This window comes from Onychomys torridus, chromosome 22 (assembly GCF_903995425.1).
Source record: "Onychomys torridus chromosome 22, mOncTor1.1, whole genome shotgun sequence".
NCBI classification, from domain to species: Eukaryota; Metazoa; Chordata; class Mammalia; order Rodentia; family Cricetidae; genus Onychomys; species Onychomys torridus.
The window spans coordinates 30,441,059-30,466,653 of record NC_050464.1 but is presented as its reverse complement, the minus strand read 5'-3'; the positions used below and the strand labels follow the sequence as shown (position 1 = coordinate 30,466,653).

The 25,595-nt window shown below is 49.1% G+C and overlaps 1 protein-coding gene across 1 annotated transcript; it reads left to right on the top strand.

Moving 5' to 3' along the window:
- Positions 1–1,815: 1,815 nt before the first annotated feature.
- Arpc3 (actin related protein 2/3 complex subunit 3) lies at positions 1,816–18,524 on the top strand. The gene is made up of 7 exons (XM_036171492.1): positions 1,816–1,933; positions 7,374–7,473; positions 12,253–12,329; positions 15,057–15,125; positions 16,062–16,188; positions 17,409–17,503; positions 18,233–18,524. Exons 1-7 carry the CDS (start codon positions 1,928–1,930, stop codon positions 18,293–18,295), a joined length of 537 nt encoding a protein of 178 aa, XP_036027385.1. The 5' UTR covers positions 1,816–1,927; the 3' UTR covers positions 18,296–18,524.
- Positions 18,525–25,595: the final 7,071 nt, after the last annotated feature.

The window sequence follows — 25,595 nt, the reverse complement described above, 5'->3', positions numbered from 1 at the left end:
CACAGGTCAGGCTCTAGCAGAGTGAGGCTCAATCTCATTAGGTCCTGTTAGACATTACATTACAGAGCATTTTACATCATTTCTTTTGTTGAGTCCTTACAACAAGGCCCAAGGCTCCTCTAGTTATATGGTGACTGATCTTCCTGCTGCTTGGTTGAAGGAGAGAGCCAATCTAGAAAAGTTGCCTTCTGACCTCCATTTGAACTACACTCATCAAATAATTAAAATGCAATGTTCTAGGTGTGTAAGTTCTTGTTTTTGTTTGTTTTGTTTTCGAGACGGGGTTTCTCTGTGTAACAACCCTGGCTGTCTTGGAACTCACTCTATAGACCAGGCTGGCTTCAAACTCACAGTGATCCTCCTGTGTCAGCCTTCACAGTGCTGGGATTAAAGGTGTGTGCCACCACCATCTGGTTTAGGCATGTAAATTCTAAACACTTCCTTTGTATCTCATTTCAGCCTCCTAAATACTGTGGTCTCCATATTTAGGTGAGGAGCGGAGGCACAGAGAGATGAATTAACTTGCCCAGAATTACACTGCTAGTCATATTGGAACTAGGATTCGAACCCGGAACCTATTTACTCAACTGTTACATAAAGAATGGAAGTTTTAGCCAGGCATGGTATGTACCTAAAAACTTGTGGTGAGACCAGCCTGGGCTACATAGTTAGGATTTTGTCTCAAAACAAAATGTGGGGGGACTGGAGAGATGGCTGCTCAGAGGTTAAGAGCAGTGGCTGCTCTTCCAGAGGTCCTGAGTTCAGTTCCCAGCCACCACATGGTGGCTCACAGCCACTTGTAATGAGATCTGGCGCCCTCTTCTGGCATGCAGGCAGAACACTATACATAATAAATAAGTAAATAAATCTTTTTTAAAAAATCATAAAATGTGGTGGGTGGGTGTGGTGGTAGCATATACCCTTAATTCATACTCGGGAGGCAGAGGGAGGTGGATCTCAGAATTCAAGGCCAGCCTGGTGTTGAAAGCAAGCTCCAGGTCAGCCTGGCTACACAGTAAGAGTGGTGGGTTTGTCTTCATCCTGGCAGACATGTGAGATCACTCTGGTCCTTACAGCACACTTGTTTTTCATGGCCACTTAGTCCTTGCCGTGACCGGGAAGACGTACACCATACCTTGTTGCAAGAGTGGGTGACACAGGATTCACATTTAGAGGGTGACAGACAGGTCAAGGCGTAGGCCCAGGAGTTTTCTGCCCTTTACCCCCATGGCAGCCCCTGACTGTCTCAACGTAACGAGAAAGATAGGGACATAGGAACACCACAAGCAAACATAAAACTATGCAAAAACCCAGGAGTGATGGAAACCACAATGTCAGAATAAAAGTATACAAGTGGCGGCAGATGCATCATAAATTCAAGATACACATAAAGTTTGATATGTCCGGTTTGAGCCCAGCCTGGACGTCATAAGACTCTCAAGGAAATAAAAGTAGGGCCGCTGAGATGGCTCAGTGTGTAAGGTTCCAGAGTTCGAGCCCCAGAGTCCCCATGGTGGAAAGTGAGACCCGATTTCTACTTCCCCACGTGGTCTGTGGTAAAAATTTAAAAAACTAGACACGGCAGGAGGGTAACTCAGGGAGCCGAGTGCTCCTGGATTGGAAACTGAGGCCAGGATGTGAGGTGATTATTAACCTCAGGGATGCTTCACTGGCAAAGCCCGGCCTTTCTCCGCGCCCGTTTTACGCGTGCGCTGCACTCAGAACCTAACGCTCGCGCTCCCCCTGGCGTCCGTTCCGATCAGCGCAGCCGCAGCACCCAGAGGCGGAAGCTAGGCCGGAAGTGCATCTCTTCTCTTCGCCCGCCTCTTCCGGCTCACTTCCGCCCACTCCACCCAGGCAGCTGGCCGGAAGCGTTCCGCGTTACCTGGGTCCCTGCTTCTCTGGATCGAGTCCGGACACCGCCAAAATGCCGGTAAGGCTTCGAGCCCCGAGGGCGGGGAGCCGAGCGGGGCCTGAGGAGAGGCGGGAGGCCCGCGCTGGAGGTCGGCGAGAGAGGAAACCGGCCGCCTCTCTCCAGCCCCGGTCTGTCTCCAGCCCCGGTCTCCAGCCCCGGTCCCTTGCTCGCCCCGCTGCTTTCTCCCTAGTCCCGCGGTGTTCCCAGATCCCACCCGAGAGCCTCGAAGTCAAGAACGGAGGCTTTTAATTTATTTTTACATCTAGGGTCCAGCTTCTGCTTTTCTCGCCCCCTATCACTTCCACTTCCTCCTCCGCCCCGGGGAGTGGGTCGGCCTGCTGCTGATCTCCCGTCCGGCTTCACTTCCCTGACCGTCCCCTGCCTCGTCCTCCCAGCTGGAGCTCCCACCCCCGAGTCAGCGCTGGTCTCCAGGAGTCTCCTTTGTGTGTGTGCTTTCGAGAGGGAGGAAAAAATGACGATGGACTGGTAGTCCTTACCGTCTGACTGCCGGTCTCCATCATGGGTTCCGTGTTGCAGATTAGCAAAGGGATGGTTGAAGTCCACACTGGACAAGCATCAGTGAACTCTCACTGTGAAGCCAGCACTGTTAACAGCGGCGACCAAAGCCCCCTCCGGGAGCTTACATTTTCACGGGTAGACCATGTGAATATAAATAGGAGGTAGTTTCAAATCTTAACAAATTCTATGAAGAATATCGATAGATGACCACACTAGCCTCCCGTGGTGGGACTTATCTCTCATCCCAACACTTGGAGGCAAAGGCAGGAGGATTACAAGTTTCAGGCCAAAGTGGACTCTATAGGGAGTTCTAGGCCAGCTTGGGCTTTATAGCTGTAAAATATGGGAGGGGGTGGAAGCTTGTGCAAGAGGTGAGCCTGGGGGCAGGGGTGTCAGCACAGCAGCTCATGTATTCCTCCAGCCCTGGAGAGGCAAGAGAGGGGCAGGTCCTCTGGGCTCATCAGCCAGCCAGTCTAGCCCCAAACCAGCAAGTTCTGGGTTCAGTGAGAGACACTGGGGGCTGAGCAAGTGGCTCAGTGTTTCAGGCACAAGGACCAGAGTTTGGATGCCTAGCACCCAATTAAACAGTCAGAGAAGGAAACTCCTGTCTGGAATTCCAGAGCTGGGAAGGTATAGCAATCGCTGAGGCTCCTTGTCTCAAAAATAAAGTGGAAAGCAGTTTCGGAAGAGACCTCTGGCCTCCACGTGTGCATATACACATATATTTGCATGCACACATGAACATGTATACATACACTGCACACACAAAAGCTAGAAATAATTGAGGAGGATACCCAGCATTAACTCTGTCCTTCATACAAACACGCATGAGTGCATGCATGTATATGTGTAAAAAGTAAAACCTATACAGTCTGCAGTGACTGGGGGGCGAGAGCCTGGCACAGATAAGGTGTACTTGTCATGAAAAGGAGAGCAATCGTAAGTTTGAGCTGTGTGTATGTGTTTTGGCAGCACTGGGAATTGAAACCAGATTCTCATGGCAGGCTACATAAACCCTCTACCACTGAGTTATATCCCCACTTCCTTTTTACCTTTTATTTTGAGAAACGGTCTCATAAAGTTGCCCAGGCTGGCCTTGAACTTGGGATCATCCTGTATCTGGGACCACAGGCCTGCATCACCGTGTTTAGCGTTGTAAGATTTGTGAGTCTGTGAGTCTTATAGTTAGTGACTACTGAGATGTATGTGGAGACCCAGAGTCGCTGTCCAGCTGAGCCCTTCACTCTCAGGATGACAGTGTGAAATAGATGTCCCTGTTGTTAGGGTGTTGCTGAAGGAATGAGGGCTCAGGGAATTGAGTTACGTGCACAGTGTTGCTCACAAGTAATAAAGCCAGAGTTTTAGCTAGGAGGGAAAGATCTGTCTCATTCCAGTTGGGCCAGAAAGTTCTAGACTTAACTTATGATTACTTATTTTGTGTCTGCTTTCTCTATTAGTGTGAAACACCATATATATGCCTATACATGTATGTATATATATATGTGTGCGTATACATACATATATGCACATATATACATATACATACATACACACATATACATATATGATCTCATATCAGGGCCTAGAGAAGTGGCTCAGCAGCAGCGTGCTTGCTGCTGTTGGAAACGCATACACTCGGTGTCACACAAACACACGAAGAAAGCAAAAGCAACTTCACCAAGCAGTTTCTTTTTGCCAAAAAAAGGATGTCCCGTGACCTGGACCCAAACTGAGCTAGCAGGCACAACGGGGCGGGTAGACCACGTCCTTTCCATTCTCACTCAGGAGTCTGCCTTTCACAACTGGCTAGTTTTAAAAGAATCTTCATGTAGGAAATGAAGGGAAGGGGGAAAGGGGCAGCCCCCCTCGGGACATCATGTTCGAGCAGTACAGCAGTGCCTGTGGATAACAGACGTGTACAAGGGCTGGAGAGATGGCTCTGCTCTTCCAGAGGTCCTGAGTTCAATTCCCAGCAACCACATGGTGGCTCACAGCCATCTGTAATGAGATCTGGTGCCCTCTTCTGGTGTGCAGGCATACATAAAATACATAAATTTAAACGTTTTAAGATTTATTTATTTATTATGTATGTAGTGTTCTGTTTGCATGCAAACCTGCACACCAGAAGAGGGCACCAGATCTCATTACAGATGGCTGTGAGCCACCATGTGGGTGCTAGGAATTGAACTCAGGACCTCTGGAAGAGCAGCCAGTGCTCTTAACCTCTGAGCCATCTGTCCAGCCCCTAAACATGTTTTAAATGTGCATAAAAGTTATACTAGGTGGGGCAGAGTGGTTTTTGCAGGGCTAGCTACCGCTGAGAGGGAAAGCCCCATCCTCACAGTGCTCTCGAAGAGCACTAGCATCCATATCCAGCAGCTCACAGCTGCCTCTGATTCCAGCTCCAGGGAACCTGACACCCACTTCTGGACTCTGTGGGTACTATATACACATAGAAATCCCCATGCACAGGTACAACACATACACATAATCATTTTTTTCTTGTTTTTGTCTTTTTGAGACAGGGTTTCTCTGTGTAGCCCTGGTTATCCGGGAACTCACTCTGGTGACCAGGCTGGCTCTACCTGCCTCTGCTTCCCTAGTGTTGGGATTAAAGGTGTGCATCTCTACCACCTGGCCGATGACGCTGCCACTCACTCTCTCTTGCACAGAAAAAGGTGCTTGGCAGGCATTTGATGGATGAATGAATAAACGGTTTTGTTCACAGCAGACATAAAAGCGAAACTAGGAGCCAGCACATGAGGTGGTTCATCAGCACGATTTTCCCTCTCCAAAGGTGCAGAGTATCTTACTCATTTTCCAAGCTTAGAAACAGGCCGGCGGGAATTGCTGTAGAGCACTTGCCTAGCGAGCCTGAAGCCAACACCGCGGTCCTCTAGACCCATCTTCCCAGCACTGGGGAGGTGGAGGCAGGAGGATACCTCTAAAGTCATCCTCACCTACATAGTAAGTGAGAGGCCAGCCTGGGCTACATGAAAGCCTGTTGAAGGGGGGGGGAACAGATTCAAGGAAGAAGCATACAGTCTTTTTTTTTTTAAATATAAAGTCTGGGTGGTTTTTTGTTTTTGTTTTTGTTTTTTTTAAGATTTATTTATTATGTATACAGTATTTTGTCTGCATGTATGCCTGCAGGCCAGAAGAGGGCGCCAGATCTCATTATAGATGGCTGTGAGCCACCATGTGGTTGCTGGGAACTGAACTCAGGACCTTTGGAAGAACAGTCCGTGCTCTTAACCTCTGAGCCATCTGTGCAGCCCAAGCATGCAGTCTTGATTGGAGACATAAAGACAGGAAGTGCCGGATTCTAAAACTAGGGCTTGCATCCTGGCTAGCTGGAGGGTGGGAAACCTGCTTTGTGTGGTTTCTAGAGTGGAATGTGCCCACCAGAAGGAAACCTAGCCCTCCACACCACATTTCCAGCCTAAAGATGTATTCCCAGGAGGCAGAGGCGGGCAGATCTCTTTGAGCTTGAGGTCAGCTTGGTCTCCTTAGGGAGTCCCAGGCCAGGCTGGGCTGCTCTGTGAGTCCCTGTCTCAAAAAGAGCTGGGGCTGGGGAGAAGGTTCAGTTGGTGAAGTGCTTGCCACTCAAGCATGAGGACTCCAGTTCAATCCCAGGCTCCACGAAAATAGCCAGATGTGGTGGCATGTGCCTGTAAACTTAATGTTGGGGAGGAAAGACAGGAGGGTCTCTGGGGCCTGCTGGCCGGCCATCTAACCAGTAGGTGACCTTCAGGTTCAGTGAGAGCCCCTGTCTCAAATATAAAGGTAGGGAAGCAATTGAGGAAGACACTTGACATAGACTTCTGACCTGTACACAAACACATGTGCACCCACACACATGTGCACCCAGACTCATGAAGACAAACACACAAAATAGTAATAGCATAGAAGAGAATGTTAAGAACATAGACAACAGGGCTGGAGAGATGGCTCAGCGTTTACGAGCACTGGTTGCTCTTCCAGAGGTCCCAGGTTCAATTCCCAGCACCCACATGACAGGTCACAGCTATCTGTAACTTCACTTGTAGGGGGGTCTGAAACCCTCACACAGATATGAATGCAGGCAAAAATACAAGTGCATGTGAAATAAAATTAAATTATTCCTTAAAAAAAGGAAGAAAGGCCGGGCGGTGGTAGCGCACGCCTTTAATCCCAGCACTCGGGAGGCAGAGCCAGGCAGATCTCTGTGAGTTCGAGGCCAGCCTGGGCTACCAAGTGAGTTCCAGGAAAGGCGCAAAGCTACACAGGGAAACCCTGTCTCGGAAAAAAAAAAAAAAAAAAAAAAAAAAGGAAGGAAGGAAGAACATAGACAGTAAAGCCAGATGTAGTGGCGTAGGCCTTTAATCTCATTAATCCCAGCACTCGGGAGGCAGAGGCAGGAGGATCTCTGAGAGTTCGAGGCCAGCCTGGTCTACAGAGTGATTTCCAGGACAGCTCCAAAGCTACACAGAGAAACCCTGTCTCAAAAACAAACAACAAACAAAAAACAGACAATCAAGCCTGTGGTGGCACACACATTTAATCCCAGTGCTCAGGAGGCAGAGGCAAACAGATGTCTGTGAGTTCTGGGCTAGTCTGGTCTTCGTAGTGAGTTCTAGGACAGCCAGAGCTACATAGTGAGGCCCTGTCTTAAAAAAGCAAAACAAAAAGGAACATAGACAACAGTTAACTGGAATTTTTTCAATGGGGAAGTAGGGGGCACTAACTCCCTCTGTGTCGAATGTCTGATTCAGTGTGGGGGCATGGCTGTGCTTAGCCACCAGCCGACAGGCCATCTCCGGATCTGCTGGTTGGTTTCCTGGTTGCTGCTACAGCCCCTCTTCTCCCAGAGTTGGTCTCAAGCGGGGTCCTCCTTTGGAGGACTGGCCTTGTCGCCCGGTGACACGTGTTCTCTTTCTTCCCTGGCTTGTCACTGCAGGCTTACCACTCTTCTCTCATGGACCCTGACACAAAGCTCATCGGAAACATGGCACTGTTGCCCATCAGAAGTCAGTTCAAAGGACCCGCCCCTCGCGAGAGTGAGTCTCAGGGTTCTTTTCCGTCCGGGTTCAAACGGTCCGGCCGAGCTTGCTGACGGGAAGCAGGGAGGAGCCTCACTGGGTCGCTTGCACGCTGCCGTGTGTTACACTTTACACCTCGAGACTTCGCAGGAAACTAACTGCCTTGTCACTTCTGACTCCTTCAGGACGTGTGGCTGAACCGAAAGAGGAAATGTGGGCTGGGGGGTGTAGCTCGGTAGGGAGGAGACCTTGCCTAGCACGCAGGAGGCCCTGGGTTCCATCCCCAGTTCACCCTGAATGAGCCAGGTGTTACGGTGCACACCTTGCACTTAGGTGGAGGCAGGGAGAGCAGAAGTTCAAAGTCATCCTCAGCAAGTTCGTTGCAGGCCAACCTGGGCTGCATGAGACCTTGTCTCAACCAAGAGAAAGGAAATGTGTTTAATTCTGGCCACGGTCACTGTCAGTCAGGTCAGACTGCGTGCCAGGTCCCCAGCCTTCTTCTGTGGTCATGCTGGAAACAGACAAGCAGCAGAAAGAAAGCATCCTGTGGGCACGGTGCTGTACCCAGGAGGCTGAGATAGGGGGTGTCTAGAGTCCGGCAGTTCAAGACCAGCCTAAGCAACACAGGGAGACCTGTCTCCAAAACCAAGCAAAATTAACCCTTCCCCACTAAAGAAAGCTACACCTTCTGTCAACTTTTCAAAAATAGTCATTTGCCTTGCACTGTGCACAGCTAGTGGACGTGAGAAGGTGATACATCATTTCAGGTTTTGACATTAGTCCCGGGGATCCCAGCTCAGGTGGTCGAGCTTCTCTGCAGTGCCCTGACGCTCTGAGCCATCGCCACAGCCCCGTCGGCGTCTTAGCCTGGGGGGGGGGGTCCCTATTTTTCACCAGACCCCAGTGTTAGACCTTTATTTGGATATGTCAGAAGAGAGTGAAACGGATGGGCCTGCAGTCAGACACGCCATCCTCCAGTGTGGGGGTGACAGGCATCTGCCCCACGCTGCAATCCCGAATCTTCCACGTGCTTTGAAAGTGCTCATTTCTGTTCGTGCTTTTGTTCTTCTGAATTCCATGTCTTTGCTTCTAGTGGTTTTTGTTGTTTGTCTTTTAACTGGTTTGGTTTTGGTGGCGGTGGCTTGTTTTGTTTTCTTTCTTTTTTTTCTTTTTTTAATTTTGGTTTTTAAACCAAAAACCCAGAAGAGCTGGTTTAAAGAAGCCACTCTCAGACCCTTGCCCAGTCTCCGACTCTGTCCATCTCAGTGACCTGTATGGCTGGGCTGGCCATTCTGAAGCCGCGGAGCTTCACTTTTAGTGTGGACAGAGTTGAAAATGGAAAAACTAGCTGATGTCCACTTTTTTTGTTTGTTTGTTTGTTTGTTTGTTTGTTTTGTTTTTTTGTTTTTTTGTTTTTTTGTTTTTTTGTTTTTCGAGACAAGGTTTCTCTGTGTAGCTTTGGAGCCTGTGCTGCAACTCACTCTATAGACCAGGCTGGCCTCGAACTCACAGAGATCCGCCTGCCTCTGCCTCCCGAGTGCTGGGATTAAAGGCGTGCGCCACCACCGCCCGGCTCCTCTTGCAGGCATTCTGTCTGTCCTTGTCACCTGATGTCACTATTTCTTGGTCTCCTTTGTAGATGGTACACTGTGCACACACTTAGGCCTGCTTGTGTGAGTACGTGGCTAGGATTCTTGTACGGGGCATATGGGGAGAACATGCATTCTTTTTTTTTTTTTGAGCTGAGGATTGAACCCAGGGCTTTGCGCTTTCTAGACAAGCACTCTACCACTGAGCTAAATCCCCAACCCGCGTTCTTTTTTGTTTGGAGTTTGGATCACCTTGATTAATATTTGCTTTGCAAGTCCATCTACTTTAATTTATTTATTTTTCTTTTATGTGGTGTGTGTTTGCCTACCTGGATATATATGTACCATATTTGTGCTTGATGTCTACCGAAGCCAGAAGAGGGCGATAGATACCCTAGAACTGGAGTTACAGGTGGTTGTGAGCCAATGTGAGTGCTGGGAACTGAACTTGGATCCTCTGAAGAGCAGCCAGTGCTTTTAGCTGCTGAGCCATCTCTCCAGCCCATGATTTTGTTTGTTTTTAGTTTTTTGTTTGTTTGTTTGTTTTTCAAGACAGGGTCTCTGTGTAGTTCTGGCTATCTTGGAACTCACTCTGTAGACCAGGCTGGTCTTGAACTCATGGAGATCTGCCTACTTCTGCCTCCTGAGTGCTGGGATTAAAGGCAGTATTTTGGTTTTTTTTTTTTTTTTTAAGATTTTATTTATTTATTATGTATACAGCGTGTATGACTGCAGGCCAGAAGAGGGCGCCAGATCTCATTACAGATGGTTGTGAGCCACCATGTGGTTGCTGGGAATTGAACTCAGGACCTCTGGAAGAACAGCCAGTGCGCTTAACCACTGAGCCATCTCTCCAGCCCCGGTATTTTGATTTTTGATACTCAATCTCAGCTCTGTTTCCCAGTCTGGTCTGAGGCTCCTGGATTTTGGGGTCACGTGCCATATTCCCTGTTTGTTGTTTGTTGTCGTCAAGATGGAAGGCCCTCCACCTCTGCTGCCCTCCAGATCCCCCATTTGATTTTGGAGGCATTTTTTCACTGTTCCAGAAGCCCCTTTTCAAACCCGAAGCTTTCTGGCTTGTTCTGAGATGTTCCACCAACGGTGTCATTTCTGTGGCCGCAGACACAGCGCCCCAGAGCCTGCAGATGTCTGGCCCGAGTTCCGTTCAGTTTCCATGACCACAGTTAACAATTCCCAGCTGCGTCCTCATCCCCTGCCCTTCTACTGCCGGGTTATTCTCCTTGACCTGCTCTTAGGTGAATTCGTTGTCAACACTGGTTGAAACATAAGTAAACTCAATGGATTTGGCAAGTCCCCACAAGTTTTTATTGGATTCTGAGAAAAAGGAGCAGATGGAAAAAGACAGACGTGAGGAGAACAGCCATACTAAACAGTTAACAGCCCAAAGAAAAAGAACATTGGCCCAGAACGAGGAAGAGCCGTTTGTCATGTAGTTACAGATAACACATTGCACCAGCAGACACAGCCAACCCAGAATGGAGAAAACACTAACCACCTTCGAAATTCTCGACTCCTCGAGGAAGAATGAGACCCGGAGAGACTAAACAAAGGAGGGGTGACTGACTCTTCATTTCCCAGAGGGGCTGGAACCGTCATCGTGGACGTCTGTGTGTGGACTGTCTTAGCAGTGATGAGATGAATTCTGGGGCAGAGGGAGGGCCCTGTGGTAAGGCTTGTGCATAGCGTGTCTGAGGCCTGGGTTTAAGATCACCTGCAGAAAAAGTCTCCTCTCTTGTCAAATGTCTTTAGATGCCTTTGTGCGCCACGCTCTGTTCGAGGCCCCTTCTCCTCCGCCGTCTCCTCCCAGGTGCTCAGAAGTTTCCTCTTATTGAGAGCAGAGTATAGAGAACACAGCAGCCAGAGTAAAATTGCACAGGTTGTGAGGCAGTTGCCCGGGGCTGCACCCTCAGGCCGCTCTGCCTTGCGCCCCTGGAGACCATGGCGGCAGCCGAGGACAGGAAGTGTCAGTGGTGCTGCTGCGGCCAGCTGCTGGCTGCCAAACCCCGAAAGTCTGTCCTGTCCAAGTGAAAGAGAGAGAAGATTGCCAAGGCAGTTGTTTGATGAGGTCTGTTTGTCACAGAGTGCTTCTGGCTTTCCTCAGTTTGGGCCACTTAGAACAGCTCATGCTGTATGTGAGCCACGGTTTCCATAAAAAGAAAGAAAGTCATCTGAACCCCAGTGTTCCCAAATAATTGGAGTATTCGCCCTGAAACTCGAGCATGTGGGTTCATATACAATTATATCGAATGCCTTTTTTCCTTTTCAAAGCACTTAGTTAGACTGTTGGGGCTGGAGGGATGGCTCCGTGGTAAGAAGCACTTCCTGCCCCTCCAGAGGACAGAGTTCCATTTCCAGCACCCATACTGGCCTCACAATGACCTGTAACTCCAGCTCCAAGGGATGTGATGCCCTCCTCTGTGGGCATCTGCAGTCATATGCAAACACACAGACACACAGAGGGGTTTTTTTTTGTTGTTGTTGTTTTTGTTTTTAAGGGAGCTAGCCTGTGTCACAGCCTATTTCTGTAAGTGCATTGAGGTCTTAACTGGTTACTAAATAGCAATAATAGTTTGTTCTGGGTGATAAGTCTTAATTAAGATAGTAATCTTTTTTTAATTGATTTAGTTTTTCTAATGAGCCCATATGATTTTTTCCAGAGATAATAAAACTAAAAATAAACCACATTTGTTTTTAGAAAGTGTTGAAGACTGATTTCAGTAGCCCTGTTTATTTTTCTAAGGGTTGTTTTTTTTTTTTTTTTTTTTTTTTTTTTGGTTTTTTGAGATAGGGTTTCTCTGTAGCTTTGGAGGTTGTCCTGGAACTCGCTTTGTAGACCAGGCTGGCCTCGAACTCACAGAGATCCACCTGCCTCTGCCTCCCCAGTGCTCGGATTACAGAATGAGCCACCACCGCCCGGCTATTTTTATTTTTTACATCAGTGTTTTGGCCTGGTGCCCTTTGAGGCCAGAAGAGGGCGCCAGATCCCCAGGAACTAACCCAGGTCCTCTGCAGGGGCAGCCAGTGCTCTGAAGGGCAGAGCCATCTCTCCAGCTAGCCCCAGCCCATTCTACATTATCCACCTCCAGATCTTGTGATAATTACGCTTGGAGACCTCTCCTTACAGCTTCTGTGGGTGGGTGGTTTGCCTTTGGTAATGTCTCTGCCTTCCTCCTTGTTTCCTGCTTAGCAAAAGACACAGATATTGTGGATGAAGCCATCTATTACTTCAAGGCCAACGTCTTCTTCAAGAACTATGAAATTAAGGTAACTTCCAGAGATGGGGATGCTTAGTTTTCAGATGAGGATAAATATCTGCCTTGAGCCAGGGGGTGGTGGTGCACACCCAGCACTCAGGAAGCAAGGGCAGGAGGATCTCTGTGAGTTCGAGGCCAGCCTGGTTTATAGAGCGAGTTCCAGGACAGCCAGGGCTGCACAGAGAAACCCTGTCTTGAAAAAGGAAAACAAAACAAAACAAAAAAAAAACATCTACTTCAAAGACAGGGTTGCTGTGAAGGTTAAATGAAATGGTGTGTCTGCTTTTAGAATTTGAAAACAAGGCTGGATGGGAAATGCTGTAGGGTTTTTGTGTTTTGTTTTGTTTTGAGATTATTTATTTTAGGCTGAGCATGGGTGCACAGACCTTTAATCCCAGCACTTGGGAGGCAGAGGCAAGTAGATCTGTGTGAATTGGAGGGCAACCTGATCTATATAGTGAATTCCAAGACAGCCAAGGCTCTGTATAGAGACCCTGTCTCAAAAAAAAAAAAAATTTTATTTATTTATTTATTTATCTATCTATCTATTTATTTATTTGTGTGTGTGTGTGTGTGTGTGTGTGTGTGTGTGTGTGTGCGCAGTGCTCTTAGGGGCCGGAAGAGGGAGCTTGGTGTTGAGTCCCTTGTAACTCAAGTTAGAAATGACTGCATGTGTTCTGGGAACGAGCCAAGATCCACTGAAAAAGCAGTTGCTCTTAACCATGAGCTCTCACCCCAGTCCTGTGTTAGCTTTTTATTCTTCCCCTTCAGAATCCTCACTGCTCTGCAGGCCGGATGACCCACTGCCTCTCTGCAAATAAATGGTGTTGGAACACAGCCTCATCCATGCTTATGTATTAGCTGTGGCTGCTCACATACTGAACAGTGGTTGATCAGCCACAACAAAGACTGCCTTAGCCGCAAAGCCTGAAAAGCTTGTTATCCAGCCTTGACAGAGTTTGCCGAGCCCCAGTCTAGATGCACCTGTGTTTACCTAGTATTGATTAAGCACCAGGAAGTGCCAGGCCCAGTTTATGGATAACTGGTCAAAAGTCTCGTATGCTGTTTGTTCATTGGCTTTGAGACGGAGTTTTTTTGGTTTTTGGTTTTTGGTTTTTTTGTTTTTGTTTTTCAAGACAGGGTTTCTCTGTGTAGCTTTGCGCCTTTCCTGGACTAGCTCTGTAGACCAGGCTGGCCTCGAACTCACAGAGATCCGTCTGCCTCTGCCTCCCGAGTGCTGGGATTACAGGCGTGCGCCACCACCGCCCAGCTGGCTGGAGCTTGTTATATAGGCCACAATGCTCTGGAACTTAGGGTAATTCTCCTGCCTCTGCCTCCCGTCACTTCTTTGTGTGTATGCGGGTTGCACACTGAGAATAAACTGCTGTCATTCCAGCACTTGGGAAGCTGAGGCAAGAGGATTGCCGTGAGCTCCACGCTGAGACTGTGTTTCACGAAAGTACAAACAATACCGTCTCTCCGCCCCCCCCCCCCCCCCCCGTCTAAAAGGCAAACAAGCCTGAAACGCTCTAGACCCCCAAGCTACAAACTGGGTTTTGGAATGTTCAGGATGTTTAACTAGTGAAGTCTACGCAGATATTCCCAAATCCAGACCACGCCGCATCTGGAAGACTTCTGGTCCAAGCATTTCAGAGGGGTGGTCTACTGCACTGCTGTGTTGTGGACCCAACTGGGATGGGGGGGGGGCATGAATGAGCTGGCCCTTCCTGGGACCACTTCCTCCCTTGTCTCCCTGTGAGGAGGGTGGTCAAGGGGAGAGTAGAGGGCCTGCCTGTAAAGGGGACAGACGCACAAAACATCTGCTGAGCTACCGAGATGAGCACAAAGAAGGGCAAGGAATGTTCTTGACAGTGTTGTAAACTATGTGACTTCAGCCTCTGCTCGCTCGCTCGATCCTGGGATATCAGGATCCAACAGGATATGGACTCCGTCCAGCGCTGACAGCGTTTCTGTAGCCAACAGCCAGCTTGTGCTGTGTTTGTGAGAGGTGTGATAGGGCCAAGCTGGGTGTAGCAGCCGCCTGTAAGGAGCCAGAGGCTGGGGGATTGTCCAGGAATTAGAGGGCAGCCAGGGCTGTGAAGCGGTGAGCCTAGCTCAGAACAAAACAGAGAGCATGGGCGGCATGTGTGACCTTTTTCCTGGCCATAACTGTAAAACTGGGCCTGGGGTACGGGCCCATGTGATCAGTAGTCACTGTCTTTGGAGTCTCCTGCTGTGCTGGTGGATGGAGATGGCGGGCCTTCGAACTCGTCACATGTGGAATGACCCCTTCCACTGCCTAGGAAGGGAGGAGTCTCTTCTGAGACGCTCAAGGGAAAAATGGTTTTTAAAAATGAGCCACCTTAGCCGGGCGGTGGCAGCACACCTGTAATCCCAGCACTCAGGAGGCAGAGGCAGGTGATCTCTGAGTTCAAGACCAGCCTGGTCTACAGAGCGAGTTCCAGGACAGCCAGAGCTACACAGCGAAGCCCTGTCTTGAAAAACCACACACAAAAGAGAGAGAGAGAGAGAGAGAGAGAGAGCGCCACCCTTGGAGTCACCCCAGCTGTTCATTCTCCATCTTATCAGCGCGATCGAGAGGCTGTTGGCCAGGGCAGCCACACAGCTGGGCTTGGGGAACCATGCACCCTGTGGGTTGCCGGCGGCTAACAAGGGCAGAGATGCTCCGAAGCGTCCATCTCATATGGCCATTATGTCGTCTCCTTCCCCCTTGCAGAATGAAGCGGACAGGACCCTGATCTACATCACGCTCTACATTTCCGAGTGTCTAAAGAAACTCCAAAAGGTAATGAGGCAGGCGTGGCTCCTCACCCAAGGACAGCAGACAGAGAGAGGCTGTCCCTCACAAGCGCACGGGTCTGCTAAGACCAGAGGACAAGCCAGAGACCTCTCTGCTGCGGGTCTCAACCCACAGGGGACGTGACAGGCAGGAGGGCTGGGAGGTGTCGTATGTGTGGAGACAGGAGTCTCCTTCATCCTCTGAGGAGGACAGTTGAGCATTTGCACCAGGTGTGGAGGACAGCAGCACACAGCCATGGTAGCGTCTCCCCCACTTAAGGCTCCCAGTCCTCGTGCATTTGAAAGAGCGGACTTTGAAATGTGTTCGCGTTTATCACTACTTCGGGGTTTATAGTAAGATCTTAGCAGGGATGAGTGTGGTGGCGCACTCCTTTAATCCCAGCACTCTGGAGGCAGAGGCAGGCGGATCTCTGTGAGTTTGAGGCCAGCCTGGGCTATATAACAAGTTCCAGGACAGCCAGGGCTACATAGTAAGACAGTCTGAGAGAACTTAAAAACAAAATAAAAAAAACCATGCTAAAAGATATTATTGTGTGCATTTGTGAAGAGAAATGTGTGCCTGGATGGTAAGTTTGGTTTCCAGTTTTTCTGGTTTTTTTTTTTTTTGGTTTTTGGTGTTTGGTTTTTTTTTTTTTTGAGCTGAGGACCGAACCCAGGGCCTTGTGCTTGCTAGGCAAGCGCTCTTGCTCTCCCACTGAGCTAAAGCCCCAGCCCGGGTTTCCAGTTTTTAACTACCGTATCCCAGTCGTGGGTTCCGTGGTTTTATTTCTTGGAAGCAGCGTTCGGAAGAGGGCTGCAGGTTCTCTCGCCACAGAAGGACGCTCACAAAGCCCTGTCACACCCTGGCAGCCGCCTGCACCAACCAGTGGCAGTTTGGGAATTAATTACTCTTTTTCTTATCAAATGTGTCCTTTAATTTCAGTGCAATTCCAAGAGCCAAGGCGAGAAGGAAATGTACACGCTAGGAATCACCAACTTTCCCATTCCTGGAGAGCCTGGCTTTCCCCTCAATGCCATTTATGCCAAACCTGCGAACAAACAGGAGGATGGTGAGCCGGGACTGTGTGTGTGAGGGGTGTGTGTGTATGTGTGTGTGTGTGTGTGTATGTGTGCGCGCACGTGCGTGTGAGAGTCGGGACCACGCGCATGAGGTGTGTGTGTGTGTGTGTGTGTGTGTGTGTAGCAAGTAGGTGTGGGTGTGAATGCACTTGTGGGCATGTAGGTTTGTGCGCATATGTGTGTGGACACCAGAGGTTGATGGCGGGTCTTCCTCCATCATTCTGCACATTGCATGTGAGGAGCCAGGCTCTTTGACTGACCCAGGAGCTTGCTGGTTCAGCTAGTGTATCTGGCCAACTTGCTCCAGGAATCCCCTGACTCTTCCTCCTAAGGGCTGGGGTGACAGGCCAGCCACCATGTCCATCCTACCTTTACGTGGGTGCTGAAGATTCACACTCTGGTCCTCACTCATGCTTGCACAGCAAGCTTCTTCTCCACTGAACCCTCCCCCCCCATCCCCCAACACACACCCCACCCCCAACCCCCCACCCCCACAACCTGCACCCTTTTGACTGGTGCTCAGGTTGACGGTGGGGCGCTTAGCACACATGTACTGCCTTACTTTCACGGAAGAGCTGGCTAACAAGTGTAACACGCAGAGACTGTTGGACCAAAATGAATGTGGTTCAAAACCATCTGGAGTCAGCAAGATAGCTCAGCCAGTAAAGGTGCTCGCTGCCAAGCCTGAAGGTCTGAGTTTGCTTCCCCACCAAAGAAGGAGTGACCCTGCTCCTGCCAACACACACACACACACACACACACACACACACACACACACACACACAAATACATGTGAGTGGGAGTGAGAGGGGGGGGGGCAAATGGATATAAAAAGAAGACAATCTAGCTGGGTGGTTGTGGCGCACGCCTTTTATTCCAGCACTTGAGAGGCAGAGGCAGGAGGATCTCTGTGAGTTCAAGGCCAGCCTGGTCTACAGAGTGAGTTCTAGGACAGCGAGGAATGTTGCACAGAGAAACCCTGTCTCAGAAAACAAAAGGAGGGGAGGGAAGAAAAGAAGGAAGAAAGGAAGGAAGGAAGGAAGGAAGGGAGGGAGGGAGGGAGGGAGGGAGGGAGGGAGGGAGGAAAGGATCCGGCTGGACTAGCCTTTCTTTCTCTAAGATGAATGTATACAAATCTCTCAGGTCAGTGTCTGGCTGGGCAGGCAGGGTGTACGGCATGTGTGCTCACATGCAGATTTCGCTGTTTCAGAAGTCATGCGGGCATACCTACAGCAGCTGAGGCAAGAGACTGGACTGCGGCTCTGTGAGAAAGTTTTCGACCCTCAGAACGACAAACCCAGCAAGGTGAGCTCTCGGCCTGTCTACTCGGATCTTGGCCCTTTGCCCTGCCTGACCAGGAGGACTTGGCCAGTGCAGCGTCCACTGCCCCACACTCAGTAACGAACAGATTTCCGTCGTGTGCGGGGTTTACATGTGGGATCTGTGGTCACTCCTTGATAGCCATTGGAGCCACAGTCTGGGTATTATGTAAGATGGCATGCGGTTTGTCTGTGACCTGTGTGCATCCTCTGTGGATTTGAAATGTCCCAGGTTACCCATACCTAGAGTACACTGAATGCCATGTAAATGATGGCCCTATTGCATTGCACAGGGAGCAGCGTTTGTGTGTGCTCAGTACGTGGGAGGGCCCCTGCGGGGAGGGGTTGGGACAGTAGCTCAAGCTGACCTTGAACTGGCTACACAGCCAAGGGTGACCTTGAGCTCCTGCCTCGGCCTCTAGTTCTGCAGTATACGGGTATGCTACCGTGCCTGGCTCACACTCTCCCTCCCCCCACCTCCACGTTTTCTCCCTGTGGGTGGATGCAAGCCTCACGCCTCTGGGGGGCAAGTGAACACATTCGCCTGCTCTGCTGCGGTCACCCTTGGAGTGCAAGAGGCCAAGCCAGTTTAGATATGGTTGTGTTTCGTAAATTGACTGGAATTCTGGGCTGCCCTGGGGATTGCCCTGACCGAGCCCGAGCCTGAGCCCGAGCCCGAGCCTGACCTGACCCTGACCGTCTTGTGCCTTGGCAGTGGTGGACTTGCTTCGTGAAGAGACAGTTCATGAACAAGAGTCTGTCAGGACCCGGGCAGTGAGTGGAGCCCCGGGCAGCATCCCATCGAGGTGGGCACAGTCCTTATGTCCGTTCATTACGTATGGCGAGGAGAGAGTGCGTCGTTGCCGGAAAAGCTCTTGATCGAGAATTTGGGGTGGGTGTCGGGTCATCTGACTTTTCGGCAATTTCAAGCTGGTACTTAATAATGTAATAAATGTCACTGCATACCTTAGACATTGAATTAAAACATTTTTGAGATAAAGTTTACACAGTACCTTTTATGGGAAGGGGTGTGTGGGGGTGGTGTACATTTGGGAGTGGGGTGGGTCTGGTTTTGTATTTATGATTTGGTTTGCCTTTTTTTGAGACAACCTCACTGTGTAGTCCCAGGCTGGCCCATAACTCACTGTGTCCCCCACATGGGCCTTGATGCCCTGTCCTGGGATTGCGGGTGTCTTCCACTGTGCCAGCCCCCATCCTGACCTTTCAAATCAGGAACACTTTGGTGGTTGTCAATATATATGTGCAGTTTTCACAACCATAACCTACATCTAATGCCACCCCTTTTTATCACACCCAAAAGGTGTGCCTTTAGCAATGACCTTCCGAGTCCTTTGCTCCAAAGTCCTCCTGCCTCCTTAGAGTAGATAATCCAGCCGTTGAGTCTGGCTTATTTCACTTAGCGTGTTTCTAAATCCATGCCTCCGCCCCCATTCCTCATGTAAGGGGAATCAAACAAAAGTTTCCTTCCTTTCATATCTGGTTCCTTTCACTTAGCACAGCATCTTCAACATTTATCCATGGCATTGCATCCAGGTCCAGCTCCTTCCTTTTTATGGCTGAGTAATATTCCATTTTGGTGCAGATCACAGTATGTTTATTCATTCATCATCCAGTGGACATTTGTGTTATCTTTATTTTGGAGCTCTGACTGAACAGGGTTGCCAAGAACATTCATGTGCACATTTTTAATGCGGACCACAAGTTTTCATTTCCCTTGCTTATTATATCCCTCAGAGTGGAACTGCTGAGTCACATGGGAACTTCTGGAGAAGATCTGTTTTTTCCACAACAGTTGCGCACTGTTCCACATTCCCACAGCGACATGTGAACACTGGTTCCCCCCACATCTCGCCAACACTTGTCTCCTTGTCTCGGCTCTCCCGGTGGCTGAGACGTGGGATCTCGCTGTGCATTGGTCTGTGTTTCTCTGAGATGGTCAGCTGCTTTGCGCATGGTCACTTGGGCATCTTCTCCAGAGAACTGTTTAGTTCAATGTCCATTTTTTCTTTTTTGTTTGTTTTGAGACAGGGTCTCACTATGTAGCACTGGCTGTCCCAGAACTCACTCTAGACCAGGCTGACCTCGGTACGCACAGAGATCCACCTGCCCCTGCCTCCCGAGTGCTGGGATTAAAGGCATGCGCCACCATGCCGGGCTAGATTTATTTATTGATTAATGTGTAGATGTTTCCCCGGTATGTAAGTCTGTGTGCCATGTCATTGCAGTACCCAAAGAGACCAGGAGAGGGCGCAAGGTTCCCTGGAACTGGAGTTACACTTGGGAACCACTGTGTAGGTGTTGGGAACTAAAGCTGGGTCCTTTAGAAGACCTGCAGCCAGTGTTCGTTTGTTTGTTTGAGACAGGGTTTCTCTGTGTAGCAGGGTAGAGCAAACAAAAAAAAAAGGAAAAGAAAAGAAAAAATAGAGACTGGGGAAAGTGATCTTTTTGTTGTTTTATTTTTCCAGACGGGGTTTCTCTGTGTATCCCTGTCTGTCCTGGACCTCGCTCTGTAGACCAGGCTGGCTGGCCTCGAACTCAGAGATCCGCCTGCCTCTGCCTCCAGTGCTCTTAACCACAGAGCCATCTCCCCAGCCCCTCTAATTTCCTTTTTGGAGACAGAGTTCCAGGCTGGTTTTGAACTTGGGGCAGCCCTGCCTCAACCTCTCCATTGCCTGGATGCTCGTGAACCACCTCAACTGGCTGAAATAAGTAGATGGATTTATTATTTATTTAGACTGGGTCTCAAGTAACTGTCTATATAGCTGAGGATAACTGTGAACTAGTCCACATCCCCCTGCTTCCACCTCCTCGGTGCTGGGATCAAAGGTGTGAGCCGCCATGCCTGACTGAGCGTGTAATTTGAATTCCTGAGCTCAGTGCTCTGGAGCGTATGTGCACTGAGCCACAGACGAGTTAAATACCGCTTTCCATACAGCCCAGCACAGGATTGTGTGCAAACCTGTCCGAGGCCGGACAAAGGCTTTAGTGGTAGAGGCTGTGGGTGTAAGCCCAGTGTGAGAAAAAAGAAAAGGAAAAATGAGAAAACCTTATGTACAATTTAAAGACACATCTTAAAGCAAAAAGGTGGTGGTCTTGGGTTATTTGTGGAAGTTTTGTCTTTTTTTGTTGCTTGGCTTTGGTTTTGGATTTTAGAGACAGGGTTTCTCTGCATAGCCATGGCTGTCCTGAATTCTCAGTACTTAGGAGACAGAGGCAGGGGGATTTGAGTTTAGGCCAGCCTGGGCTAAGAGTGATTTTCAGGCTAGTCGGGGACATATGAGACTCTGGCTCAAGATAAATACATTTTAAATTTCTTACTTAAGGGTTCGGTCCTCAGCTCCAGTTTAAAAAAAACAAACAAAAAAAATTCTTACTTAAAATCAGATTCTTGGTTTGGGGGTTGAAATTTCTGTTATGGACCTAACAACATGTTTTTGTTTGTTTGTTTGTTGTTTGTTTTTTTGGTTTTTCGAGACAGGGTTTCTCTGTGTAGCTTTGCACCTTTCCTGGAACTCACTCTGTAGCCCAGGCTGGCCTCGAACTCACAGAGATCCACCTGCCTCTGCCTCCCGAGTGCTGGGATTAAAGGCGTGTGCCACCACTACCCGGCTTCTAACAACATGTTAAAGGAAGAAAGAAAGCCACGGTGATTAATTTGGAGATTAAACGTTTGTTTGGTTTTACAGTTTTCTCCCAATTTGTATAGCATATGCTGATAGAAACTCGACTTCCTGCTGGGCCTGTTCCCTTAGCCCAGTGTAGGAACGTGGTTCCAGGAGCAGGAGGCCTGGCCGCAGAAGCCGTCCTGTGTGGGGCCTGTAATGGCAAGTAGTGGTTAGTTTGGGGGTTTGTTGTTGATGTTTTGTTTTGAGACAGGGTCACACTGTGTAGCCTAGGCTGGTCCCTAGTGTTAATGTTCTGATCCGCCCCTTGAAATCCCACCCCTTGGCGCCGCCCTGCGTCCTGACGTAAAAGCCTCATTCTAGGGAAAAACTCCTCCCTTCCTCTCTCTCTCTGCTGCTTTTCCTCCCGCGAGGTGCACACCCTCTACTTCTCTCTCTCCCCCTCTTTCTCTTCATCTCTCTATTATAATGAACTCTCCACATGGATGCAGCCTCTGGGGTGTGAATTTGTGAATTACTGGCCGCCGCCATGTCCGTATGGCATGCATCTATCAGCCCAGCATGTTTCCCTGCATGTGTGGGAGACCCTTGCTCCCCCACCTCCATCCCCTCGCCCCCTGCAATAATTCATAACTCCCAGACTTTCCATCCTTCTCCCTCAACCTCCCAAGCACTGGGGTTTCAGGTGGGTGCCACTATTGCCCAGCCTCTGAGTTTTGTTTTTCAATACAGTTGACAGAACACTCTCCACAGTTTTTTTGTTTGTTTGTTTGTTTGTTTTTTAAGCTGAGAATCGAACCCAGGGCCTTGCTCTTGCTAGGCAAACGCTCTACCAATGAGCTAAATCCCCAACCCTCTCCACAGCTTTTAAAATGCATTTTACATGAAGTATAATGAACTTTGAAGTATAGCTTTAAGATGAATGTGGTGCATTCCTGTAATGCTACGAGCTGAGGCAGGAGAATTGCCATGAATTTGAAGCTAGTCAGCTGTATAATAAGACTTTGTCTCAAACAACAACAAAAACCACAGAAAATAAAGGGCCGGAGAGATGGCTCAGCAGTTAAGAACACTTGCTGCTCTTCTAGAGGACCCGAGCTCAGTTCCCAGCACCCACACCTCAACAGCTCACAGTAACTCCAGCTCCAGAGGATCCGGATGTAGTGGGTAGCCATCCCAGAATTGGCCTGGAAGTTCCAACCCCCATTGAGGCTTCGGTAATGGTCACGCCCACAAGGCAGGGCTGAGGATTTCTCGCTCTTGGTTCCCGGACCCTGGACGCTGGAGGGAGACCGAGCAGAGTTCTCCAGAGAACACGGCCGGACTGCACTATACCTTTGCCAGACCCTACAACCTACCCCTTCATTGTAAGTTACCCCACAAAATAAACCACCCTTTTAACTACGTGGAGTGGCCTTAATAATTTCACCAATATCCGATGGCCCATTCTGGCCTCTGTAGGCACTGCATGTAGGTAGTGTACAGATGTACATGCAGACAAAGCATTCATACACATAAAGTTTTAGCCTGGTGCGGTGTCCAGTGTCTTTGATCCCATCACTTGGGAGGCACAGTCAGGCAGATCTCTGAGTTCAAGGCCAGCCTAGTCTACAGAGTGAGTTCCCGGACAGCCAGGGCTACACAGTGAGACCTGTCTCCAATAAAAAATAAAGTTCTAATCAAAATGTCAATTCAGAGACTATTAGAAGATATTTTTTTTTTAAATTACAGTTATTTATGTGTGGGTAGGTACATAGAAGCCAGTGGACAAGTATTTTGGGGAAAGAGAGACAGAGTCTCTCAATGAAGTCCTGGAACTCACTCTGTAGACCAGGCTGGCCTAGAACTCACTGGAGATCCACCTGCTCTGCCTCCCGAGTGCTGGGATTAAAGGAGTGTGCCCACGCCCAGCCAGAGGACAACTTTTTTTTTTTTTTTTTAAGCTGAGGATCGAACCCAGGGCCTTGCACTTGCTAGGCTAGCGCTCTACCACTGAGCTAAATCTCCAACCCCAGAGGACAACTTTTGAGAGTCACTTCCCTTCAAGATCCCAGTGTGCCAGTCCATAGGATTAAATTCAGGTTGTCGGGCTTGGTGGCAATTCCCTTTACCTGCTGAGCCATCCCTGAATTCCCCATCCCCTCTTATATGATTTGTTTGTTTGTTTGAGACAGGGTCTCACTATGTAGCCCTGGCTGGCCTGGGACTCACTATGAAGACTGGCCTCGAACTCATAGAGATCCACCTGCCTCAGCCTCCCCCATGCTGGAATTAAAGGAGTGTGCTGCCACACTAGAGTGCACAATTTAAAAGGAAGGCAGTTTAGCACTAGGCATCAGAATGTGTGTGTGTGTGTGTGTGTGTGTGTGTGTGTGTGCACACGCACGCGCGTGCTGGGAACTGGACCCAGATCTGCTGCTGACTGGCACCAAACTCTGTCAGATGGTCAGGCATGAAGTCGTGATCCGGCCACTCACTGATGGGAACACACACACCAGCGAATAGTTCAGCCGTCTATCTGCTATTCCATGCTAGCACTCAGGAGGTGGAGGCAGGAGGAGCAGAGGTTTACAGCAGCTGGGGTTATAAACCACGTGGCAGAACGCTGGACTAGCTTGCACAAAGCCCCAGGTTCAATTGCCAGCTCTTTAATCATCATAATGGATAACAAATAAAGAGCCAGTCTGGTAACCTTGCTCTTTTCTCGCCAGCATCCTGTTTATATTCCTCATTTTTGTAAGGCACTAATTGCTGCCATTCATCACTGGGTGAAGAAAGAGCACGGTGCGTGGAAATACTGGAACAAGACTGACTTGAATTCTTTCACTCTGACTTTTCCTTCTTCCAAATACTATTAGGATTGAAGATCTTAATGGGGGAAAAAACAGTCGAGGCTCTGTCCAGAAAGCGCTAGCGCTCAGGCCGAAAGCATTTGGTTTTGTTTGACCTTTCATTTGTGTTTACAGATGTTAGAAGACCACTCCATTAGGAGGGTGTTCTTTTCAGGCCACATCTGCTCTGTGTCGATGCTGAGATGAACCATCCACTTCACTTGGGCCCCAAAGCTCCAGTTCACAGGTGACCTGCGCGGTGTGCCGACACTGTAAAACACAGTGTAATCCTAGCCTGGGTGGTGGGGCACGCCTTTGATCCCAGCTGGATCTCTGAGTTTGAGGACAGCCTGGTCTACAGAGTGAGTTCCAGGACAGCCAGAGCAAATAGTGAGACCTTGCCTCCAAAACCAAAAACAAATCAAACAGTGGAACCCTTAGGACAAGCTCATGGGGCAGATACAGATTTCAGATATATCATGAAAATAGGTAATTTACTGAAACCCATACACCCGAAGTCAGCAGACTGGGCAGTTGGCTGTCTGAGTCTGATGCACCGAGGACACGGGTTGCTTTTGCAGAGGACATGGGTTTGGTTCCAGCATTCACTTAGTGGCTCACCACCGAACTTAACTCCAGTTCTGGTGGCTCTGATGACCTCTTCTGACCCCCACAGGCCATGTTCACAAAACTCACATAAAATGAAAAAGTAAATAAATCTAGTGGTGCGGTGGTGGCACAGGCCTTTAATGACAACACGGGAGGCAGAGGCAGGGGGATCTCTGGAATTCGAGGCCAGCCTGGGCTACAGAATGAGATCCAGGACAGCCAGGGCTACACAGAGAAACCCTGTCTGGAGAAACTTTTAAAAAGGCAAAAAAGACAGTCACTTACTTGCCAGGAGTGGTGGCATCCACCTTTAATCCCAGTATTTAGGAGGCAGAGGCGTTTGGATCTCTTGTGAGGGTTACACAGAGAGACCTTGTCTCCAAAAGAAAAAATGACAGACAGGAATGTTTCGTTGTATCGTTAAGTTTGGTTTTTCCATCTTAGTTATTGTATTTTACCATAGTCAGTCTCTCTTGTAGTCCTATTGGGGTTTCTTCATTGGCTATATACTTGACAGATTGGCGGTCCAATGGACCAGAGACATGGGCTCCGCAAAGAGGAAGTAGCTGGACTCTGGGAAGTAAAGGTGGATGGGTGTGGCATAGGAGTTAAGGGTTTCCTGGAGGGGGCTGTGGGCCATGGTAATAACTGGACTCTGGTGGAAGAGGAATGAGTTATAGGCTAACCTAGGCTAAACTTAAACTCTGCACTTTGTTCTGAATTTTTTTTTTAAGATTTATTTATTATGTATAGTGTTCTGTCTGCATGTATCCCTGTAGGCCAGAAGAGGGCACCAGATCTCATTACAGGTGGTTGTGAGCCACCATGTGGTGCTGGGAATTGAACTCAGGACCTCTGGAAGAGCAGCCAGTGCTTTTAACCTCTGAGCCATGTCTCCAGCCCTGTTCTGAATTCTCTCTCTGATGTCAAAGAGGCCCAGGGATTGGCTAATGCTTGCAGTTTGGTCTCTGAGAGCCCCCCAGCCTTCCCCGCT

What these genes read in the sequence shown, in the direction of transcription:
- Arpc3 (XM_036171492.1), top strand. An exon ending in AGGACCCGCCCCTCGCGAGA is followed by an intron (nt 7,474 to 12,252) that starts GTGAGTCTCAGG and finishes TTTCCTGCTTAG; the next exon opens with CAAAAGACACAGATATTGTG. An exon ending in GTCTAAAGAAACTCCAAAAG is followed by an intron (nt 15,126 to 16,061) that starts GTAATGAGGCAG and finishes CTTTAATTTCAG; the next exon opens with TGCAATTCCAAGAGCCAAGG.